The sequence below is a fragment of the Rhamphochromis sp. 'chilingali' genome (assembly GCF_963969265.1).
Source record: "Rhamphochromis sp. 'chilingali' genome assembly, chromosome: 2".
Taxonomy (NCBI): Eukaryota; Metazoa; Chordata; class Actinopteri; order Cichliformes; family Cichlidae; genus Rhamphochromis; species Rhamphochromis sp. 'chilingali'.
In genome coordinates, this window is record NC_137930.1 from 31,910,397 (window position 1) to 31,929,326 (window position 18,930).

General features: G+C 38.0%; 2 protein-coding genes across 3 annotated transcripts; both read right to left on the reverse strand.

The window, feature by feature from the left end:
* Nucleotides 1-1,307: 1,307 nt before the first annotated feature.
* LOC308392055 (phospholipid-transporting ATPase ID-like) lies at nucleotides 1,308-4,192 on the reverse strand. 2 transcript variants are annotated; one of them, XM_080874904.1, is made up of 4 exons: nucleotides 4,117-4,192; nucleotides 3,101-3,239; nucleotides 2,762-2,892; nucleotides 1,308-2,622 (listed from the first exon to the last, which is right to left on the reverse strand). In XM_080874904.1, the coding sequence occupies exons 2-4, from the start codon at nucleotides 3,180-3,182 to the stop codon at nucleotides 2,359-2,361; spliced, it is 477 nt and encodes a 158-aa protein (XP_080731030.1). In that variant the 5' UTR covers nucleotides 3,183-3,239; nucleotides 4,117-4,192; the 3' UTR covers nucleotides 1,308-2,358. The 2 variants fall into 2 exon arrangements, with proteins under 2 accessions (XP_080731030.1, XP_080731029.1); XM_080874903.1 differs by lacking the exon at nucleotides 4,117-4,192 and having other exon boundaries at nucleotides 3,101-3,394.
* Nucleotides 4,051-17,144, reverse strand: LOC308383990 (phospholipid-transporting ATPase ID-like; the record flags this gene model as incomplete). The annotated part of the gene is made up of 25 exons (XM_080862274.1): nucleotides 16,972-17,144; nucleotides 16,181-16,265; nucleotides 15,895-15,953; nucleotides 15,383-15,496; nucleotides 14,900-14,998; nucleotides 14,721-14,782; nucleotides 14,538-14,610; nucleotides 14,370-14,440; nucleotides 14,202-14,284; nucleotides 13,303-13,461; nucleotides 13,048-13,136; nucleotides 12,704-12,897; nucleotides 12,384-12,592; nucleotides 12,240-12,283; nucleotides 11,995-12,160; nucleotides 11,608-11,796; nucleotides 11,375-11,490; nucleotides 11,101-11,265; nucleotides 10,151-10,262; nucleotides 9,958-10,063; nucleotides 5,553-5,703; nucleotides 5,108-5,291; nucleotides 4,761-4,984; nucleotides 4,482-4,565; nucleotides 4,051-4,362 (listed from the first exon to the last, which is right to left on the reverse strand). The coding sequence occupies exons 2-25, from the start codon at nucleotides 16,233-16,235 to the stop codon at nucleotides 4,051-4,053; spliced, it is 3,120 nt and encodes a 1,039-aa protein (XP_080718400.1). The 5' UTR covers nucleotides 16,236-16,265; nucleotides 16,972-17,144.
* Between the last annotated feature and the right edge of the window lie 1,786 nt (nucleotides 17,145-18,930).

Consider the following 18,930-nt stretch of genomic DNA (forward strand, 5'->3'; position numbering starts at 1 on the left):
CCATTGTGCTATGGTCGGCATCATTCCAGCTTGTTTACATTATCGACCTTACAGTCACAGGTGAGGATGCAGAATTCACAGCCGATGTACAACAGTGCACCTGGAAATTGAAGATCCAACTATACAGTCAAAATAAGCTGCAGAGGATTTGTACACATGTCATCAGAGCTTTTCTGGGAGTGGGAATGTTAGTCAGTGGCTCTGACTCAAAAAAAAAAAAAAGAACTCTAATTGGGCCTCAACTGTGAAAAGAGCATAACATTTGCCGGATGTCTGGAACGTTCTGGAGATACTGTGTGCCTATCAGTGAAATCTTGAAGAAGGGATTCCCTTGCACCCACTCGACAACCCAGAAAAGTGTCACAAGCGGACTGCTCCATAGAGTTTAAGCTGCAGATTTCTCACATGCAACAAAGGGATATAAACACCTAGTGCTATGAACAAACTAACCTATTATCATACATACTTTTCATACTACATAACTTTACATCCACACATCAGCAACAAGTCCATTTTTTGAATGTTTGTGGCAAAATCTGGAAAAATATGAGATAACAACTAAATTCAAACATTTTCCTCTAATTTATACATATAAAGACCACATCCTTACACCTCTTTTTAAACTTCTTTATCATTTGACAGAGCTTCAGTTTTGATAAGCATACTTTTAATTGCCACCAACTTGGAGCTTGCTGATCCTTAACAAAGAAGGCATCTGGTCTGTGTCCCATTAGAAGTCGAGGAACTGCTGAGGCATTATCCACAGTGAGCAGTAATGAGAATAAAACTGAGGGACCAGTTCTTTTACTGAGGGCATCAACTGTTCTAATCTGGTCTAAATGTGTAGATACAATGCAACAATGAAAACAGATTGATCCACAAGTCTGAGCTTTGTGATTCAACACTTCCTGATAAGTTGATAAAACCACACATTTATTTCAAAGAATTTCTGTCTTGGTTCATGTTGTCTTTGAAACAGAATTAATTATTCATTGCATAGTGTGTGACTGAAGTACACATAAGTAAATTCAGCAGGATGGGACAGATAGAAGTAAATAAATAAGTTCAACAAAAAGTCGAGAAACTAGTGAAATAAAGCTGTTGTCAAATTCATGTAACCGATGAAAGGAAACCTTGGCCTGTTGAGGGATACAGTCAGGAACTATAACAACATTTTCAACATCTCCAGCTGCGGAAATGTTTTGGTCTCGATTGATTAAGTCAATAAAAGACAGCAAAGTGAAAGAGTCAATTTTGAAGGGCTTTATTAATCAACACAGTGTGAAAACAGTGTATGAGTTCAGAGTTCACAATCCTTGTGTGTCATTAACTGCTTTTACTGTGTAGAATGTCAACAAAGAGGAAGCTAACACATACACTACTGTGTTTTTCCATAAACAAATAAATTACAGCTCAACTGACTGCTGATGATCAGCTGGAACTAGAAAAAGCAATTTATTACTCAGAGAGTCTGAGCAAAGTCTTAACATGATGAAGAAAATTAATACAGCCATCCTGAACCATGGTCCAATGATTTAACAACTGTTATTGACTATAATCCACATCTGCTTGAAGCCTGGATTAGAAAATTAGATATCTGCTTTTTATACCAATCCCCTCTTCCAGAATTCAGTTCCTTGCTAAATATTTAAACACATTTTATTCTGGTTTTCTCTTTTAAAAATAAGGTTATGAAAAGGCAAAAAAAAAAAAAAACAGTTACAGAGATAAGACTAATAACTGGCTGTCCGCTGTGAACAATGTGACTGTAGTGGTGCCAGGTTAAGTTATACATTCATGAAGGACTGAATGTTAAATTATTAACACAGTATAATAATAATCCTCATGTAAATAACTACAGTGTATAAACTATACTAAACTATATATAATGTATAGTACAGTATTCAAGATCACTGCCTACACACACCTTTTTAGTATATACTTTGTATTAAAAATCAATAAAACTTCCTATATTTGTAATTTCTCAGCTATCTAGTTTGAAAACCTATTTCAAAACTAAGAAAAAACTAAACAAAACAAACTACATCTACCTTTTTTAATCCTAATCCACAAGCCAATTGTATTTGTAATGAAATTAACTAAAACCAGGGTAGAACATCTTTGCAAAATCTTCAAGTGTGCTTTAGAAACTGGCCAGTAATAATTCAAGTTGCACAATATGAAAATTGTACTTAATAAGTACAAAAATAAAAACAACCATTCTGAGGCAAACAACATTTTCACAGAGATATCAACATTCACACATTATAAGACACCATCTTTTCTTCAGTGCCAGGTTGACTCCAGTGTTAGGAAAATAAAATACTGTCTGTGTTTCAGTCCCTGTCTGCTTCGGTTTTAGGGACTGTGACCCTGTGACTCCTCAGCTTCCTCAGCAATAGTGCGGTAGTGCTGTGGCTGATTTTGAAATATGGAAGAGTCTGTCTGGGTGAACAGAGGAGCTCTCTTGGTGGAGCGTTTCATCAGGAATTTTCTAGATGTTACTAGATCACCGTAGCCCTGGGAGTGAGAGAAGGCGTAACCTGACCGAGTACTACGCCTTCTCCGTAAGCGACGAGGTGCCGGTACAGGCAACTCCTCTGTACGCATCTTATACCTCACCTAGAAAAAAGAAACAAGGGATTTTAATTTTTTTTTAATGTAGACTTTTCACTATGGATACGCTACTTTCTGGTGTACAAGACAAAAGGGTTAATAGAAGACAAGATGCTTTTACATGCTGCCCCAAGTGTTTTTTTACCTTATCATTAATGGTAGGACGAAGCTGTATAAATATGAAGCGGAAAGCAACAACAGGCAGGATACAGAGAACGAATGTCAGGAATATGGTGAGCCACACATTAGGCTGGTTCAGAGAGTTTCTTGTTGTGCCTGAAATCCAATAATGTCAGAATCACATAATGTTACAGTATTACAGTATATAAGAAAGTAACTTCACAAATGCTAGTTCGCATAACCCTGTTTTAATGTACTCATGTCTCCTTTAAAGTACCAATATTTTAGAATAGAAAAAAACTTGTTATCTTCATTAAATTAACATTAAAGTGGCAAACATACTAAATATAGTAAATGTACTTACCAATGAAGGGGAAAGAAGACGTGAACATATAAAACATGCCATTGCTGCACATGGTTAATGTGATGGAAAAGTAGGCCACCATGCTTCCCCACACAAAAAAATGGTTCACTGCTGTCCAGTAATAGGTGTCAAGACACAGCTGAAAAGTATTTACTTTTATCATTATTAATGTCCTGTGTACTTATTTCTTTACATAAACTCAAATTTAGAGACTGACATAGAATGGAAATGTTTCTGTTACAGCAGATTAGTCTGTAGACCAAGTAGCCTCTTTGTTAGGTACCCTCGGTTCAACTGTTTATTAACCAGCCAATCAAATGGCAGGAACTCAATGCTTTTGAACATGTACACGTGGTCAATACTACCTGCTGGAGTTTAGACTAAGCATCAGGGAGGTAAAAAAGCTAATTAAGTTACTTTGAATGTGGTGTGGTTTTGCGTGCTAGATTGGGTATTTCAGAAATTGCTGATCTACTGGCATTTTCCCACACAATTATCTCTAGGGTTTACAAGGAATAGTTCTATAAGAGAAACCATCCAGTGAGCAGCAGTTCTCTGGGCAAAGATTGTTGATGCCAGAGGAGAATTGACAAAATGCTTCAAGATGATAGGAAAGCAACATGGCAACCATGGCATACAGAAGAACAAAAGCATTGCCTGGTATCATAAATCTCAGTAACATTTAGATGGTAGGGTCAGAATCAACATTTGTATCAATACTTCAGGCTTTTTTTGAAAATTTGCCATAATGAAAATGAGCAGTTCTGCAGGCAAAAAAGGCCCAAAGTGATAATAACCGCGTGCACCTAATAAAGTATCTAATGAGTGCACATGGATTTATGGTATAGAAATGCATAAATAAAACCGTTAAATGCAATTTTTTCTCAAAGCAGTGCAGTTCACTGAAAAAAAACTGGAGGACAAATAATGTGGCAAAGTTTTGTGATTCTCTATGTTTTCACAATAAATATGTCATTTCCAAGCATGCCTCTGGTAACGAGACCTGTGTTTCTCACCTGTGTGTACACCACAATGAGCAGACAAGTCTGTGCCAATAAAGCAAAAGACTGATAGTCAGCAATCTCTTTTCCATCATCTCTGACTGTGTCATGCATGGAAGCCCATGGAATAAAAAAGAGGATTAAGGAACTGTAGCAGCTGTGCATTACACAGCTCACAAAAGCTTTCTTATTGAAGTACTGGTTCTTCTGGCCTGGAGCGTAGAGCTGAGGATGGTATAAACTCCAATGGTCATTTACATCCTGCACAAAACAAGTTTTAGTGAAAGAGATGAGAAAGCTCAGTGGACACAGAGACCTGACTATGAGATCTGGTTTATGTAAGTCAACCAAAAACTGATAGTTAATTGTAATCTACATACCTGGTCAAACAGACACATGCCAAGGACTGGAAGAGCTGTGTAAACCATATTGTAGAAGGTGATGAACCAGTCCTCATAAACAGTCTGTGAACAACCACAATGAACATTTAAGTACAACATAAAGAAAAGGTGAATGTGAATCAAGTTATTTGTTTCATTTGTCCTGCATCATTTGAAACTTTTTTGCATTTCTCTCATTGAGATTGATAAACACTTTATGTCCCATTACAAAAGCTACTTAAATTACATTATAGTATAGTTACAATACATATATCTCACCTGTGCAGAAAAACCACAAAAGAAGGCGTACCAGAATTGGACAAGCGTAAAAGTGAAGTTCTTGTAAAAGAAATATCCAAGGAACTTGCACATGCGGATGTAGGACCAGCGGCCATGCACCAGCAGGAGGCGCTGAAGGTAACGGAACTGGGCAAAGGAATAGTCGCTGGACAGCACTGCCTGCATGCCTTCCTGCCCACTGATACCTACACCAATATGAGCAACTGGCAGGCAGAAAAGGAAGCAAATAAAATACACAATAAAATACACAATATCAGCTACATATTTCCCAGCTGGATAGTTGTAATGAAAATACAGCTCTGTATATTGGTGACTTCACAGGTTACCCTTTATCATGCTGACATCATTGGCTCCATCCCCAATAGCAAGAGTGACAGCCTGCTTGTATTTCTTGACCAGCTGAACCACTTGGGCCTTCTGCAAAGGAGTGACCCTGCAGCAAATCACTGTCTGACACATGCATGCTGTCCTCAGCAGCTCCAACCTCAAGTTCTTCTCCAGTGCAAAAGCCTGATGATGAAGGAAAGAATTGATGGAGTTAGGTCATCTGTCAAGATTCTGTAGTGCAACCTTAAAACCTCAAGAGAATTCCATTCATTTCTACATTCATCTCTAAGTTTAAGAAACATAAGAGAATCGGACTTTAAAAAAAAAACCCAATATGTATTTTCTGATCACACAGTGTGACCTCTACAGGTCAACTAGCAGGGGATTTTCAGCATTTGCTGACAATAGTAATATTGCTAAAAAGAAAAGAAAAAAAAATCTTACCAGACTGTGCCCATTTATAATTAGTCCATAATCTCCATCCACCTTCTCATCCTGCATAGTCTCTGTCTTTTTAAGCCAAAACAGGCCTACTCGAGATTTAAACACAGATGGCTCCTCTGCTGCTTCAGGACACATTTTTCGTCGTGCATTCCTGAAAACATGAGGACAGAAAACATGACCTCATAAAAAGTTCACAATTCATTTGTTAACTATATTTTTCTTATAGACAACAATGAAGATATAAGATGAGCCTAAAGATTAACAGGCTAACAGTGTTTAATTTTAAAAAATATTTTCTATCCTCTTAATTGCCGATTTTAGACACATTTTGCCTTTAGTGGCCTCTCTTCTCCATTAAAAAGAGTGTCAAAAATATCTAAACCAACCTTTTGAGACGGACTGTATTTGCACACATTGTGTTTCCATTTATACAATTATTATTTTATTTTTAATTCAATCAAACATGCACAACGCTGAGGATGACTTTGGTTTGACTGTACTTGTATTCAGTCATCAATCAAACCACTCATCCATTTTGGCACTTATCAGCGACAGTAGTCTAAGTAGACATGTCAAAACCTCCCTTACAATGGCCACATCTTCTACCTCTTGTAAGTGCACAAGGAGGTATTGCCAAGCCAGCTGTTCTGAATCTCCCCCACAGCATCCTAACAAGAAGTCTGAACCCATACACCCTTCAGAAGTAGCTTATTCCCATTCCTTGTAACCACAATCTTAATTTTTCACATTACTACCCACCGTGGAGGAACATAGATGATGGTAGGAATGTTCAATCCCAACCTAGTAACCACAACCATGTAAGGCATGGATGTCGAGCTTTGGTTTTAATGGTTGTGATGAGTTATACAGAATTTACAGAGGGGTAGCATGAAATTATCCCTTGCCACCCCAAGTGCCACCCCAGTTTTGCATATGACAGTGTTGTTTATTAAAATAAGATAGCATTAACATTTTGAGCGTAGTTACAGTCAACGGTGAATATAAATGCTAAAACTGAATATATTGCATAGTGTTACCCCCCTCCACCATTAACAAATGGTTCAGCCCATAGCAGGACCGGCTTTTTTCTTGATTTAGCAAGTGATGCTTGCGATTGTGCCAGAGCACATTTTGAACTAGTGATGGTAAAATTTATTCTTTTTACTGAATCGAATTTTAATGAGTCTAGACCGTCCCATACAGACAAACTTGCCGTTTATTTTGCAAATCGAGCTCAACACTGCCCCTAGCGTCCTGGAGCACTTCCGTTGTGTTTTGGAGTTTGCAAGTGTTTTTGAGTTTGCAAGTGTTTTGGATTTTGCAAGTGTTTTGGAGTTTGTACGTGTTTTTTAGTTTGCAAGTGTTTTGGATTTTGCAAGTGTTTTGGAGTTTGTACGTGTTTTGGAGTTTGCATGTGTTTTTTAGTTTGCAAGTGTTTTGGAGTTTGTACGTGTTTTTTAGTTTGCAAGTGTTTTGGATTTTGTACGTGTTTTGGAGTTTGTACGTGTTTTGGAGTTTGCATGTGTTTTTTAGTTTGCAAGTGTTTTGGAATTTGCATGTGCTTTGGAGTTTGCATGTGCTTTGGAGTTTTTGATGTGTTTTGGAGTTTGTACGTGCTTTGTCTCTAGGGGCCACCGTAGGGTTAGTGAGTGCTGAGTGATTCGCTTACGCTAAGATTCACACAGTAAAGGAGGGGGTGAGTAGCTCAAATGTGCTGTTAGCATGTTAGCAGAGCGATGCTACCCAGTTCAGAGCAGAAATATTTTTGTTAAGATACTGGATGTTGTGTTTTTTTCCACAATTTTAATTATAAGCTAGATATATTTCTACTAATGAAATTAGTTTGCTAACAGCAACAGGGATGAGTCAGTGAGTCAGTTGGGCATGTGAATCATGATTCATGAGTCAGTGAAGTGATTCTCGAGTATTGAACGATTCGTTCATGATTCGTGCATCACTATTTTCAACAACACCATGGGAATTTCAGATTTCACACAGGTGGTTGAATGTTACACTCTGGAAATGGAATGATGGTGAGTGTTATTAACCCTCTGTGGTCCACGGACACGCTGCACCTCCAAATCACATGACTGATTTAAACAGACACAGCAACAAGCTGCAGCCACGCTGAGTCTCTATTTCAGCCCATATTGAAAGTTTTTAAAGTTTAATTACAGCCCAGTAAATCCAGAGTTATGATAATATATATAAGCCACGTTTTTTTCTATGTGTATGTGGTTTTTGTTAAAGTGTTTTCTAAGGACAGCGCAAAAACAGTAAAGAAAGAAAAAAAAAGCCACCTCTTTCGTGTCGGTGGAAAAATGTACCATGTCGACCAATTTAAAAAAAAGTCAACAGGTGGGTTTTGGTTGTTTAGGGAGAGGGAAAAGTTTTGGAAGTGACGGTAATGGCAGCGAGACAGAGCGAGCGAGTGTGTGCGAGAGAGAGAGTTTAGATGTGGGAGATTTGTGACGTTTAGTGTGGAGTGTATAGTTAGTGTGTTGTGTTGTCTTGTGTAGTTGTTCTGTTGTGTAGTTGTTGTTTTGTTTTGTGTGCCAGTGAGGGCACTAATGAATGTCACAAAGGCATATTGCATTGTAAACACTGTCACTAAGTAGAAACCAGCGGAGTGATACACCTCCTGTTGTCAGGCCTGCAGGTTTATCCCTGTGCTGTTCTCCTCTGTCTTCTGGTGGAAAAACATTTTTTTTACTGACACACATAATTTGCGACACCTGATTGTTCTCTCATTTTAGTTTTAGTAATATTTTTAAATGGTTGTACAAAATGAAAAAAAAAAAAAAAGGCAGGTGTATTGGCTGCATTATTAGATAAATAGTTGTATATGTTTATAAAATGTACAATTTATATTTGCATTTCAAGTTATAAAAATTTGCTCAACATATCTGTGTTTTTTTTACAGTAAAAAAATACTACTAGTGTGGAGGTATGTAATAACGACAGGAGAGGTCTCAGTGTCTCACTCCAACTTTATTAACTGACTCTCAGAACTTCACATACAGTAAGCGCCAAAATCTCCACCCCAGCACTTCCCTTCAACTTGGGTGTGAGTGGAGCCACCTGGTGGTCCGCCACACTAGGATTTTAAGTTCTTTTTGTGATTTCAGATCAGTAATACTAATGCAGTACGTCAGTGAAAAAACAACTAAACTCAGTTGAGCTGAAAAGACTGATACCAAACAAGGCAAGGGGAAAAAATAAAATGAAACAATCTGAGGGTGAAATACAAATGTAAACTCAAAAGGACTCAAAAATGACCGGTTGTATTTCAGACCTCAGTGTGTTAATCCAACAAATCATGGAAAATTAGGTTTAAATTTTTGTTTATGACAGCGCAGATTTCTGACATTTGGTGTAATTTAAGCTGTAACAATGTGATTGTTTTCTAACAAAAAACAGTGTGAAACTTAAGTTAGACTTGTGTTTATAAATGAACCGCCCCATGTTGTGTAGATTTCTGGATTTTATACTTATTGGGCTACATATTTATTTATTATACAGGCTATACAGTACATAGAATCAAAACTCACATGTTTTATGTAACTAAAGTGTTTAATTATGTGGGATACAGACACTAATTAAGTTATAGACTATATTTATATGAAAAACATGTATACTTACTGCATTTAAATCATTTTAACCATGTGTAACCACCTGCATATGTGTGTGGAGAAAAAAAAAGACTTTGATTTTGCCACCCTATTTGATTTCTTTTCCACCCTCATGCCACCCTAAGAAAATTTCTCTAGATCTGCCCCTAAGTAAAGCAGCAAATTTTGATATACAGTGGTCCCTCGCTATAACGCGGTTCACTTTTCGTGGCCTCACTGTTTCGCAGATGTTTTTTGTGCAATTTTGCATGGTGGTTTTTTTTTTGTTTTTTTTGTTTGTTTGTTTGTTTCTTTAAACAGCACGTTGTGTTGTGCATCCTGATTGGCTGTAGACCACTGTCAATCAATCTCGTGCCTCCTGTACAGTAAAGAATGCGTTCAGCTTGTCAAATTTGTAGTGTTTGTTTGTACATTTTCTCCCCGACAAACACAACAATGTCGACGAAACGTTTTGCACCGGTTTCATTCTATTATAATGGACTTATTTTTCTATGAAGGTTTGAACTTGAAACAAGAGAGAAGTGTGAAAATGTTCATGCCTGTCTGAGAAAACTGTACAAACAAATATTGTAAAACAACAGCTACAAATTTATCTTACAGCTGTAGGAAAAGTAACTTAATGAATCAAGCCTCAAATGGTTGAGTTCCTGTTCGTGCTGTTCTAGTTAATTTAAGTTTACTGAAATTCATAAACTGACAAATTGCATCATTAATTGTATGATGAAAAAGCCTCTGATTGACAGTTGATCCTTATCTGTTTCTAACCGACTCACTGTAGCTCCTCTTTGACTCCTTCAGCAGTGTTGGCTGAGACAACAAAGACATCCTTCATCTCCCCTCTTAGTATGTTACAGGAATAGCCAATGTTCTCTGCTGTCTCTGTTGAACAGTAAAATAATTTTCAATCAATAAATCTTAAATCTACAAAAAAAGCTTAAATAAGAAGAAACATAAAGTGACACTGACCTTGCTTATCTCCAGTTAACACCCAGATTTTGATGTCAGCTTTAGCCAGTTGCTCAATGGTCTGTGGTACACCATCTTGCAACTTGTCCTCCACAGCTGTCGCTCCCAACAGCTAAAGCCACAGATGTAGTTGTGATTTATACATTTATGACAAATTATGCTGGTTTCGCTGTAACATTAGTGCACAATCTAAAGCTGGGGTGTCAAACGAACCCAGGTGCCAGGATCAACCTGGCAAATACTTTAATCTGGAAACAACTTTGGAAAAAGGATGAAAAGGATGGCATTCTGGAGGACATTCTGGGAAAACAAACCACCAGAATTCTTCTGTACCTTTACACATTCACGTCTTACAATTTAAACTCAAAGATTTATGCTGATAGATTTCTTTCATTTACTACAGAAGCATTTCTTATCATTGTAAATGACCATGGCAGACCCGATGGCATGAACATGATCTTCAGCATACTTTATTAACACTCACACAGTTGCTGTGCAAACACACACTGAGCTGCAGCTCTCCTGCTGCCAGCTCAACATTACCACAAAAACAACAGCATTTACCAGAACTCCTAACTTTTAAGCCGGCTAGGCGTGATTGCAGATGCCACGCAGGTGGGTCAATCGTCCCTGCAGCAGTATCGCAAACCACACCCCGCCACAATCATGTAAGAAAATCTGAGGTGTTGAAATTGAACTTCTTTTTTTATTGTAAGATATCTCAAGGTAAAATGTATAGTTAAACTTATTAACATTGACTGGAGACAAGCAGAGTTTGACTGGTCCAGCCCATTTAAGATGAAATCGGGCTATATTTCCCCCCGATGTAAAATTAACTTGACATCCCTGGTACGTATAATTTCTGGAAAACTATCAGTAGGTCATCAAGCAGCAAATTGGTCTGTCAGATGATCTAGCGATGTGACAAAGTTTTCAGCACATGTACTAACCATCATATCTTTCTCTATCTCTTCATAAAGTTCATCAAGTTTTTCTTCACGTCCCTCCATGGCAACACTGGCCTCATGTTGGCGATGTTTCCAATCTATCATGTAGGTCTTGTCTAAGTCCTTATATGCCAGAGCAAGTGTACGGAGGCCATCACCTGCATACTCCTGTTTTTGTTTGATAATCGAAAGAAGTCGAATGTTAAATTACATTAATTATATTAAAATTTCATTGATTTTAGCTTCAAGCTACTTTTATATGCTTTGGATCACTCACATTGAGGTGGTTAGTGGTTACTTCCATCAGTTTGTTACAGGAGGGGTGCAGTCTTTCAAAGATCATGGTGTCTGCACCTTTGCAGTATAGAGTCAGCTTCCCCTCTGGGCTGCGCACTGGAAGTGACAGGGAAAGTTAGAAAGTTTGACGTAATGCATGCAGAAAAAGAAATTGTCTATCTTCTGAATATACGAAGTATGGCCAAAATAAGTATGGTTGACACCTTATCTCACCTATCACTGACATCCTCTTCCTCACATTACTGAAGTCCAGAATGGCCAGAAGTTCATAGATGACTTGTTTGCCCATCTCTACTACTGTGATGGTTTCTGGTGTGCGTGATCGGAACACAAATCCAAAGTTTCTTGCAGCAGTCACCAGAGCGCCTTCATCAGGTGACTGAGCCTGATAATTGAGCTCTCCTACCAGGTAAAACAGAGATGACAATTTAATTGGCATATAAGGGTAAAATTTGAACATTTGCATGGTGGAGCACATTTCCATGTACCTGTATGTCTTTTATTGCACTGAATTTGGAGTTTTTAGATAGACTCCAAGAATATTTCGAAATTCTCCTGAAATGTAAATGAAATGAAGATGTCTTTTAGGGGACCCCTCACCCTCTTTCTTTTCCTCAGGCATAACAGTGTGACACAGGGATAACAAGCGGAAGAACTCCTGAGTCTCAGGGTTTCCACTTCTCACCATCTCCACCAGTCTGTGGTCATGAAAGCTGAACTTTGGATCAGCCAGATTGTTCCAGGAGAAGTCCACTCTCTCTGTCCTCTGCAAGAAAAGCCAAAACAACAAAGTTGGATCAATACTTTCTTTAAATAAGCTACACAATCATGCATTTTCCTCTCACCTCTGTAATTTCCACTCTTTCTCCAGAGAAGTCATAGAGGTCTCCTGAATATAAGATAAATATACTGTAAAATGAATCATTTAAACAATGTTCATGTTTCCATTTGCCTCTGTGACAACTTTTTACAAAAGCAAAGCTGCTCACCGTAAGCTTTTCCATTAATGGAGCACTTGTTGAAAGTCATGATGTTCTGTGTCAGAGTGCCAGTCTTGTCACTGAAGATGTATTTAATCTGGCCTAGCTCCTCATTGAGTGTGGTGGTTCTTGCCTGAGCTGGAGTATCATTCTTAGGATAGTACATCTTCCTGTCCCAGTCTATGAAGAAGCTGTTTCCCAGACGAATGAACTCCACGCTAATAATGTAGCACAAATTGGTAAAATTTCAAAATGTGATACATATTAGCACAAGTCTCAAGTGTTCAAACCAACTTTGGTTGTTTTTTGGTTTAATCATTTTTACTTACCTGACGTAGAGTGAAATTGGTACCACTGTGTTAAGGACAATGACATAAGACCAGAAGATGAGGAATGATGAGAGAGGAGCATCAATGCCCGGTTCACGAGGAAGAAACATAGTGAACACAGAGCCCTCATTTGTTTCCCAGATTGCATTGCCAATGGTCAAAATGGAGCACATAGATGCCAGGAAACCAAAGATCTGATGGAATGAAAACATCAGACTTCTTGATTATTCAAACAATATTACTCTTGTCACTCAGGTGAAAAACAAATCACTGTCTTTAAGTTCTATATCTATAAGCTGAGACTTTGTGTGACTTTCTTTGTATTTGTGCTTGTGTAAACTCACACATAACACCAGAATATTCATCAGGTGATCAATGCTTGTCCGTTTGAATATTGACTTCCCGCTGTTCTGCATCAGTTTAGTGTCAGGACCTGGAAAGGATTATTAGTGTCAGATTTTCTTCTGCACACCTTCGCTGCATCTCCTTCCTGCTCTAGTCTCTTATGTACAACTTCAAACATTATTATCAGAGAAAACAATAGAAACTAGACCAAAAAGAATCACTCAAGTTGTACACAGTTGCAGTGCACAGTGTACCTCCAAAGATGACCAGACCGAAGCACCACTCAGTGTTCCTGAGAGTACAGCCTCTGAGCAGCACTTTGTCGTTGTCCAAGGCATATCTTTCTCCGTTCAAAGTCAGAGTCCCTTTGAACTTGTCTAGACGGTTATTGGGAGGTTCACATCGCACTTCACCTGAGAAACAGAAATCAGTGTCAGCAAATAATTCTAAACAGTTCACAGGATAGTTAGAGGACAGCTTGAAGCAGTCTGTGTAGTCTCCTCCGACCTCTGGTATCAACAAGGGATTTTCACCTAGAGAACGGCTGCTCACTGGATGTCTTCTCTTTTGTGGACCATTCTCTGGAAACCTTACAGATGTGGGTTAATCCCAGCAGGTCATCAGTTTCTGAAATACTCAGACTCATCTGGCGCCAGCAACCATGTGACGTTCAAAGTCCCTTTAATCTACATTCTACCTAATTTGATAGCCAGTTTGAACTTCTGCAGATCATTTTAACCCTGTCCACATGTTAAAATGATTTGCTGATTAGATTAATTAGCAGGTGTGCAGGTGTACCTAATGAAGTGGCTAGTGTATGTAAACAGATCTATTCAAGTAAGCAACAAACAAACAACAAATAAATAAAACCCAGGATCTGCTTTTTACATTGGTAGAGAAAAGCAATACATGAGGATATGCATGGAAAGAAAGCGACTGGACGTCTTAAGTTTCAAGAAACGTAAAGAAGCCCAGTCGCTTTCTTTCCAAGATTCTTAGACTACCATGACCTGGATGACTGAAAACCTACACAGATGTGAGAAAATGTAATCACTCAGTAGAAGCTTAAACACTCTGTTTGTTTTTCTCCCCTCTGACATTTCCCAATGACAGAACCAGGTTTCACTGTGTGTTGTTTCATTGAGATTCTCACCATTAAAGGCAGCGAGTGCCTCAATGTTGTCTCCCAGCTCTCCAGTTATAGTCAGAGCCTGTTTCACCTTCAGATTGGTTTCTCTGGGGGAGACCAAGGAAAATCCAAGACAGTGTTAGACATTAGTTGTCAACCTAGCATACAAACACCACAGTACAGCACACTTACCCATCTAGTTCAGCTGTTTCCACATAAACTAAATTAAGGGGCTCACTGCTAGACAGCAACAGAAGGTCTGCCTAAGAAATAAAAGCACTGAGTTTAGTTTGGAACTTACTTTTGAAATGAATTTCTTTCACTTGCTTCAAATCTTTACTATAGCCTCCCCAAACTTACTGTGATGAACTCATTATTCTCCAGTTTGACTATGTTCCCGACCTGAACATTCATCCATTTTTCATTTTTGAGTCTGTCAGGGAAGGGAACAAAGGCATACAACACAGAAATGAATCCAAAACAGCATAATTCTTCATACAAAAGGTATTCTTTTCTTTTTCATTTGGGTTTCCAAAGACTTACTGGCCATCCATGAGGACGTCCACCTTCCGGTTATTGACTTGTCCGTCACATTTGTGTCTGTTCTGCTCAGTTGACACAAGAAAAAGATACTGTTTGCTTCCAAATCTGATATTAGTTCCTTATTTTTGGTTTTCATAATGAGCAGGATCTCTCTATTGCTAATAACAATTTCAACGTACTATATCGTCACTGGCATCTTTGACTCCTGTTATAGACAGCACCAATATCAAAGGGACAGCTGTGGTGAACCATGGCAGAGAGGAGATTTGTGGGATCAACTGTCAACACACACACACACACACACACACACACACACACACACACACACACACACACACACACACACACACACACACATACAGTTACATATGCTGTTTTAATACATTGATAATTGAGCTTTTAAGAATCTGAAAACTGAAAGCCTTAAAGCTCATTTCAGTGTATGGTTTACATTAAATAATGTGTTGAAAAAAATAATTTGATAAAGAAGGAAAATATGTGTCATTTCTAATTTTAAAATCAAATTACATTTTAAAAAGATGGTGTTCAATGTGGAATTTGAACTCTGATTGTTTTATAAGCTAGTGTTTGCATTCACATAACTATCTGCAGCATAAAATAACTATTTTTAAGCATGCAATTCATTCTGACAACATGTCTACCTGAAGGATGAGCAGGAAGAGGAAGTAGGCATTAGCGAGCCTCCTGAACTGCTCAAAAAGATTAAGTGGCAGGAAGGTGAAGATGTTGTATTTGGAGGTCTTGATGGCATTGTTCTGAAGTTAAAGAAATCGACAGAGGAAAGTTACATGACTGATGTCAGTTTAACAACTGACATCAGTCATGTAACACAGCAACAAGGTACAGTAAAAATCCTAAGATTTCTAGGATTTCACTAATAATTGCCTACAACTCAGATTTATTCAACAAAACTTTTTATTATTTAGCTACAATTTATGTACAACTGATGCTTTGTATCTCAGTCATAACATGCAAATATACACAACTTTATGTTCATTGAGTGGTAAATGCAAAGAGTTGTCTTTGTGACACTTGACATTTGTTGTTGTTGAGTAATCAAATCCAAACAAGCAAAGCATTGAGCTGAGGGTGTGTCCAAAGCTTCTCTTGTCATCTGCTGAATAGGCATGATAACATTTGTCTATATACTTACAGCATAGCGGAAAGATAGGTTGAAAGTGCTGTCATTAGCCCGCAAGCATCTCTCCTTCTCTGTGAGAGAGTAAAGCAGTCAGAGCAGGAGAGAGTTTATGCTACTGTATGTTACAGCAGTACTGAGGAAAGACAAACTCAAATTTAAGTTTTGCAAACATTTCAGAGCTGAAAGCTGAAATGTGCACTGCATGTCACAAAAATAAATAAAACTAAAACTGTGACAGCCATAAAGTAACTGAACAATGCAGTAAAGTAGAGCAAAGTTTACGTGCATCTAATCTCACCTTCCTTATTTCTATGTCCGCACAACTGTCCAAAGTATGACAGCACAGTTCCCATCTTTAACTCAGGTTCTCCATGTTTTATAACCTGGAAAAAAGTCCACTTTTCAGTTCTAATTAGTGAGTCATTTCAAACCAAATGGGTTTCTATATCAAAAGGTGAGGCAAAAGTGAGAGGGAACCAGTTAATTCCTGGAAGGTCATGTTTGTTTAGAATTGCGATCTAATGTTTAAAAATTAATAGAGAAAAGGTGGAACTATTTAATATGTACAGCACACCTTTTAAAATGGCGATGAGGGAAAGACAAAACATCCCAAAAATAATAATCCTGAGCTTTCACAAAGCCAAAAATATCTCTCCAGCTATAGGCAGACATATAACATTCACATACTTGACAAGATTTCCACCCCTCCCCACAATTTATCTTTGCTCCAAAGCTGTAAAGATAAAGAGGCCTTTTAAACTCTTGGTACTGTAGTTAAACATAAGGTGCAATAATCCCTTACTACACAGATTAAGATAAAGATGTACCCTTGACCATTTGACTTGCCCAGTAATCTACCAATAATAATATGCAGGTGTTGTAATTTTATAGAATTTTACTGGAAAAATGTTTATCAGTGGGACATAAAGAATACAAAATGTTGACAATGAAATGCATAACAGCACAAAAAGTAATTAACTACCTAACTTTTCAATTGATACCTAATTTCTTAAGAAGGAAAAACAAAATCTGCGGAAGCAACAACTCATTCGTTGGCATGTTTCAACTGATCCTTCTTCTTGTACTCACAAAAATATTAGATCAGTCTGAATGATGTCAGGTTTAAAGGGTTCAGATTCTGAGATGGTTCCTGACAAAAAAAAAAAAAAAAAAAATCATAGCATCATAATTTTCTGAGTTTGAAAACAAATGAAACTTCGTCACATACCTGAAACAACAATATAACTTCTCTTGTCCCCTGGGTCCTCCTCGCACACAGATAAATGTGTTTGAATAAAGAAGACAGTGAAAAAGATAAAGATTTTAACCCTCCTTTTACTTACGTCTTTGATAAAGCAAATCCCGGCCTTTGTCTATTGCCTGGAAAGCCAAGTGTCAGTTTAGTCCCAAACAGAGAAAGGAAGTTCAACTGAGGCCTCCACCAGGATAAAAGACAACAGGAACAACAGGTGAAGCATTGTAGTCGCACCTACACCAGAAGTTTCAGGTTCATACAGGAAGACCAGGGATCCCCTGCACCTAACAGCTCAGAGCTTGTGTAAACAGCACAGTGATCTTTGGACTTGGATTTTGAGTAGGTGCAGGACAGAAAAGGCAGTAAAACAACAGCAAAGGTGAAGTGCTTCAGCTAATCAGAGGGAATGTTATCATAATCATGTATGTAACACAACCTGCAGTGGCTGCACACTGTTCAGACTGAACAGTTGTTCAGTTTTAGCTTCTTAAATTCAGTTAATTTTACCTCTTTGTGACCATAAGAAAACCCTAGTAGGCTGCTTTTAATATAAATTAAATATAATTATGTATTTAACTACTTACTACCAAGTGGTTATTACAGCTTGAAATAGGTTGACTTCATGCCTGATATGTAGATCCAGGGGACCTCAACATGACCCTCTTACTTAGTGTGGTTGTGTGTGTGCATGCTCTCTGATTGGTAACAACAAACTGGATGAATGAAAGCACATTTGATATGAGAGGACATGCAAGCGTATTAGGTTTCTAAATGGTCAAAACACGCTGCCAGAAGTGAATCTTTACAAATGCACATGGATGTTAACAAAATGTTACATTTCTGTGGCATGTTTGTGATAAGACATTTTTAATACAGTTTTTTGTGATAAGACATACTTGTAATGATTTCTTAGATTTCTTCCCCCAGGGTGGAATGAATGTACAATATAGATCTTTATTAACTTAAAAAAGAAGAATTGGGTGCATGAGTTGAGTTTTACTTAGGGTTTTCTCTAATCCACACAGGGCCAAAGTATACATAAAGGCTCAAGTATATACATACACCCCTGATAATCCCTGGGTAAGTATCCCTTATGAACTTGTATCTTGACTAGATGTTTTTGGTAACAACAAGCTTCTGAGAAAATTCTGGGTGAATTTTTGAGCACTCTTGTCAAAATTGGTTGGCTTCCTGGCATGGACCTGACTTGTAGTCATTCTCACCAGGAATAAGGTTGGAGTTTTGGGAAGACTAGTCCAGAAACATAATGCCATTAAACTTAGTTAAACATTAAATGTTAATGTGTGTTTGGGATCATCGTCCTGTTGGAACACCCAATTGTGTCCAAGTTTGTCACACTGTCTTCTGAAAGAAACCTTTGGTGGTGACACATTTGAATAACCTGTATTTACAAATGTTTGAAGTGATAATCTTGCATTCTGCATTTCTTTAGAAAGACCTTGCCAACTTGTAAATCTACAGTTGTCATTCTGAGTTCCAATCAATCCACTGAGCAATGCCGAACAAATCCTTTTTATGCTAGCAAAGTGAAACTATCGTTTGTAGTTGAATATGACCAATAATGAGTCAATAGGTAAACAGGCTGGACTTTGTGGTGATGATGATGATGATGATAATGATGATGCAGGAGCAACACCAACACAGGGCTATCAGATAAGGCATGCTGCACAATCTACCATGGAAATCAATCATTAAAAGCACCAAATTACTATGACATTCATGCCCATGAGTGCACGAAAACCACCGACCACAGCTGTACAACCCAAAGCCAA